This window comes from Zea mays, unplaced genomic scaffold, assembly GCF_902167145.1.
Source record: "Zea mays cultivar B73 unplaced genomic scaffold, Zm-B73-REFERENCE-NAM-5.0 scaffold_494, whole genome shotgun sequence".
NCBI classification, from domain to species: domain Eukaryota; kingdom Viridiplantae; phylum Streptophyta; class Magnoliopsida; order Poales; family Poaceae; genus Zea; species Zea mays.
Window position 1 is genome coordinate 30776 of NW_023367140.1, and position 5381 is coordinate 36156.

The window sequence follows — 5381 nt, forward strand, 5'->3', positions numbered from 1 at the left end:
TAAGCTTGTTATATTGAAATATTTTTATAATAATATGTTTATCGATTATATTTTAGATTTCAATTGTTATCGATGTTTTTATATCGAACCTTTGTTTTCGATATTTTTAAAATATCGACATCATTTTTATTTACGAAGTTACTGTTTTTGATTTTGCTTGGATAACCGACGCTGTTTTCAATTCATTTCTAAAGATACCGTTTCTAATTTCGTTTTTGATAAAAAAATATAAAAAAAGAAATTGTTTTAGCGGCCGTTTTCGCCGGTACTTATTACCGTCCCGGGCGAATGTTGTTCGGCCTCACAAGCTCCTGTTCCGACAAACCCGACGGTCACACGCAGCCACTGCCAAGGCCGCAGCCGGCACCCGCGCAGCCACCAGTGGTGTAAAGAGCCATGAGAGCCGCCGCGGCCTCTGCAATCCGCAGGCTACTCCCCCGCTACAGCATCAGCAGCGGCGGCGGGTTGCACCGGCACTCCCAATCGCAGAATCAGTCCGGCTACTGCTTTAATCCACATTGGGATTACACTAATCGCCTCGCGCGACCTCGTGCGCTGCTTGATTTCTCGCCATGCCACCCGCGCTGGTCGTCGCCTTCTTCCCCTCGTTCCGTGGCGTCTCCGCAATTCTTCTGCAGCCTCTCGGGAACAGAGGAGGAGGAAGCGGTGGTGCTGGACATGGACGCCGGCACGGTGCGGTGCGCGGCCAACCACGCGCCACTGTCCCCCATCAGCTTCATCGAGCGCGCCGCCGCCGTCTACGGGGCCCGCCCCGCGGTGGTGTACGGGGACCGGCGCCACACGTGGGCGGAGACGCGGGGACGCTGCCTCCGCGTGGCGGCCGCGCTCGCCACACGCTTCGGCATCGCGCGCGGTGATGTGGTGAGTGTTTCTCGCTTGCTAGCATCTCATCCGGTCATCCCCACGACCCCACCCACCTTCCCCTTCTGATCGCCGATAAGTTTTAGTATTCTTTTTTTTTTTCACTCCATCCATTGTCGTTACTCTAGTTGTCTTAGCCTTCTCCGTCAGACCGTCAGTGTAGTTTAGGGAACTAGAGAAGTAGAGAGCCAATGCTGTGTTGGATGGATTCCTATCAATCAATCAATAGAGCGCAAAATCAACTAAAATTTCGATACACATGGACTGAGGAATACGAGTGTAAAAAGTCCATATGCTCTGGTAGAGATAGACCCAGATACTTATTTAAATGTTAATTTTTTATTTTCTCGAATAAATAGGATGCATGATTTAATATATAAATTTATATTCTTATTTTAAACATCGAGCTTATTAAGATTTATAAAGACTAAATTTTAAATTCGTTCTATATCTTCTTTAAAAATGATATATATAATTCGGATTCAATTATTGTATAAAATAATACAATAAATTATATAAAAAATATTCTTGACTCTAATAATATGTTTAACAACACGACTAAAGATTGATACTAAATTCTATATACATATATTTTAAAATATAAAATTTGTCATATAATCCGGATATTTACAATCCATCCCTCACAGCCTTAATTGTGGTCCACTACGGACTATAATGTCAGAACAAAGTCATATTAACTAAATTTTATCTTGATTTATTCAAACACACATTGATATATGATTGTTGTGAATACTACTGTATTCTTGGAGCAACTCCAACAAAATCACAGAAACCAAATCCAAAAACGTTTTTAGCGTGAAAACTCATCTCCGGGCGCCTCCAACAGCTACCCTTTCTCTTCCCAATTTTTTTGGCGACCCGAGCTCAACCTCCCGCAAATGTACGCGAGGGAGCTGCACCCCAATCTCCCCTGGGTGCGCCTGGAAAGAATAAAAGAAAAAATACAAAAGGAAAAAAAGAATTAGTCGGTACACATATGCTAATATGTTAAAGGTTTAAATTATTGAGGAGTTGATTATTAGAGATCTTCTGTGTGTGGAGATGGGATAAGATTTTAGGGAAAGTATTTTTCAGTAAAGTCCCCAATACATAGTTCTTGGAAATAAATATTTAGGAGACTCTTTGAAGTTACTCTCAAGGAGTCTGCAACTCTGTAATAAGGTAGTTGTTTTTATAATAATTTTTCCTGATAGAGGTAAATCCCCGTTTTATATGAAGCACAATGTTATAATACTAGAATACCATAAAACGGTCTCCAGACACTAGATACGGCTAAGAAACCACTTCATACAATTCATTGTATCTAAACCTTGTATCTTATTTATAGAACCTCACAAAACACAACTCATTTATATATGTTGTATGGCTTGAACCGTATCTAGAGTTAGAAAACCGTATTAGAGACGATGCTTCACCAAAATACGTTTGTTATTGTGTTCTTTTTACACCTACCCCTTAATACCCTTTAAAATATGAGACATATAATGTCTTAGAAAATAGAAATGTCCAATCATGTAGCCTTGACATTTACTGATCCACAATCGATTTTATTTATATATTTATTATAGCGTGGATAACATTGGGATGCTCGACGGTCCACGATCGATTTTGTTTATCCTTTGTTGTTGTGACAGCACGTCGTATGGCCAGAGATGGCAATAGATGTTCACGTTCCAATACAATACCCGGTGGGTATTTATTTTATTAAAGAATATATATGTACTAAATATCTTATCTATGAGTTTTTTATTGGGCCAAAACTTTTTCACCCAATCGGAACACTCCATCCTCATCTATATATAAGCTTGGCTCAAATCCAACGATATAAATTTAGCCTAGCCCAAAACAACATAAAGCCCTAGCTATATAAGATATTTCTACTTCATAATCATAAATACTAGATATATATTTAGATTGATGGGAGGATGGGATTAGAACTTGGTTCAAAATCTACCGTTTGTGTACTATGTTATTTTGATAGATGTTCAATTTTTATAGGCATGGGTGATCCGACCGATCACTTTGACCGGTATGGGTCAATGGAGATGGGTGATCAGATGCATGGCAGGATGGGTATGGGTACAAGATCCGATGGTGATTTACCTATTGGCATCTGTACTTGTGGGCTCTGAAGGCTATAACTCCGATGGGCCTAAATATGTCGGGACGTTTGAGAAAATTTTTAGCTATGGGCTCAACCCAGCCAAATGGCGCAGAGTTTTCTTTTATTTAAACAAAAAATGGCCAAAACTCACCAAGTCACCATCGAATGACCATGATCGATCTGACCATATTCAGGTCGCTGTCCTCAGCCCCAACGTGCCGGCGATGTACGAGCTGCACTTCGCCGTGCCCATGGCTGGCGCGGTGCTCTGCACATTGAACACGAGGCATGACGCGGCCATGGTGTCCGTCCTGCTGAAGCACTCCGGCGCTAAGGTGTTCCTCGTCGAGTCGAACCTCCTCGACGTCGGGAGAGCCGCGATGAAGCGCCTCGCCGAGTCCAACTCCGCCGCCGCTCTTCCGGTCCTGCTCACCATCTCAGACGACACCGACTCCGACGACTACGAGGATCTCGTCAGGAACGGCCCCGCCCGGTTCGACATCCGGTGGCCGGCGGACGAGCTGGACCCGATCGCGCTCAACTACACGTCCGGCACGACGTCGCGGCCCAAGGGCGTGGTGTACAGCCACCGCGGCGCGTACCTCAACACCATCGCGACGGTGCTCGCGTACGACATCACCGCCATGCCGACGTACCTGTGGACTGTGCCCATGTTCCACTGCAACGGCTGGAACCTGCCGTGGGGCGTCGCCATGCAGGGCGGCACCAACGTGTGCCTCCGCCACTTCACCGGCGAGGTCATCTTCGACAGCATCACGCGGCACGGCGTGACGCACATGGGCGGCGCGCCCACGGTGCTGAACATGATGGCCAACGCGCGTACCGCGACCGCGGAGCGGAAGCCGCTGCCATGGCCCGTGCGCGTCATGACGGGGGGCGCGCCGCCGCCGCCGCGCGTCCTGTTCGCGGTGGAGGAGCTCGGCTTCGTGGTGTACCAGATCTACGGCCTCACGGAGACGTACGGCCCGGCGACCGTGTGCACGTGGATGCCCGAGTGGGACGCGCTGCCGGCGGAGGAGCGCGCGCGGCTCAAGGCCCGCCAGGGGTTCCACCACGTCGCGATGCAGGACGTGGACGTCATGAACCCGAGCACCATGGAGAGCGTGCCGCACGACGGCCAGACGGTGGGCGAGGTGATGTTCCGGGGAAACACCGTGATGAGCGGCTACTACAAGGACCTCAAGGCGACCAAGGAATCCATGGCCGGCGGGTGGCTGCACACCGGGGACCTCGCCGTGCGGCATCCCGACGGGTACATCCAGATCAAGGACAGGGCCAAGGACATCATCATCTCGGGCGGCGAGAACATCAGCTCCATCGAGGTGGAGTCTGTGATCTTCAGCCACCCAGCCGTCCTCGAGGCGGCGGTCGTGGCGAGGCCAGACCACCACTGGGGCGAGACGCCGTGCGCGTTCGTCAAGCTCAAGGACGGCGCCAGCGCCACGGAAGCGGAGATCATAAACTTTTGCCGGGAGAAGCTGCCCCACTACATGGCGCCTAAGACGGTGGTGTTCGAGGATTTGCCCAAGACTTCGACGGGGAAGACGCAGAAGTTTGTTCTCCGTGACAAGGCTCGCGCCATGGGCAGCCTCACAAAGGTTGCCTGTAGCAGCAAAATGTAACATCGTTTGCCTGGTTGGAAGTGGAACATTACTATGATCGATTCAACTATACACTATTCTCTTTGGACATCTGGATCTCGTCCTATGATGTTTTGCTCTGCTGGTGGCTAAACAGGCAAGCACTTCTTTCGACTCGAAGCATATGTGCACTGCATGTAGAAACTTGTACAAATTTTGTCAAGCGTAGAAATATATGCTCAAATTAAAACTCCAAGGAAAATAACTAATCCTTATATGAACAGGCATATGTCTGAAGATATCTCGACCTAAAAAAACACTGTCTAGTAATCAAACCATTTTTCTGTACTCCTAACAGAATAGCACAAAAATTACAGATGAGGCATGAGCTGCTAACAGAATAGTACAGATGAGCTGCTAATATAATAGTATTAGCATCGGATCACCGATCACATCACAGCTCTAGCATCAGCGGATCAGCCTGCACAAGTGCACATATTCTACTCCCCATTTGGATTCTCGTGCACTCCTCCCATTGACCCATTCCGCGCGATCAGCCACGGGCAAGGGCGTCCTACTTCACCTTATTCTCATCACTTTCGTGTGGTTCTCCATTCCCAATTAACAAATTAATATTATCAATGACAATAATTAAACCAACAATAATAATAAATCATAATCATAATTTAGATATAATATTAATTCTAAACCAGTCAGAGCACTAGCAGGACTACAGACTACCCAATAATTTATTTGTATGCAAGGTGTAGGGT

The 5381-nt window shown here is 47.1% G+C and overlaps 1 protein-coding gene across 1 annotated transcript; it reads left to right on the forward strand.

Moving 5' to 3' along the window:
* The first annotated feature begins 204 nt into the window (after nt 1–204).
* Nucleotides 205–4784, forward strand: LOC103631672 (probable acyl-activating enzyme 1, peroxisomal). Its single transcript, XM_008652528.3, has 2 exons — nt 205–882; nt 3202–4784. The coding sequence occupies exons 1-2, from the start codon at nt 397–399 to the stop codon at nt 4648–4650; spliced, it is 1935 nt and encodes a 644-aa protein (XP_008650750.1). The 5' UTR covers nt 205–396; the 3' UTR covers nt 4651–4784.
* Nucleotides 4785–5381: the final 597 nt, after the last annotated feature.

Excerpts from the sequence above, each read along its gene's own strand:
- LOC103631672 (XM_008652528.3), top strand. The coding sequence starts at position 397 with ATGAGAGCCGCCGCGGCCTCTGCAATCCGCAGGCTACTCCCCCGCTAC. Across the intron at positions 883-3,201 it reads GCATCGCGCGCGGTGATGTG|GTCGCTGTCCTCAGCCCCAA; the intron begins GTGAGTGTTTCT and ends GACCATATTCAG.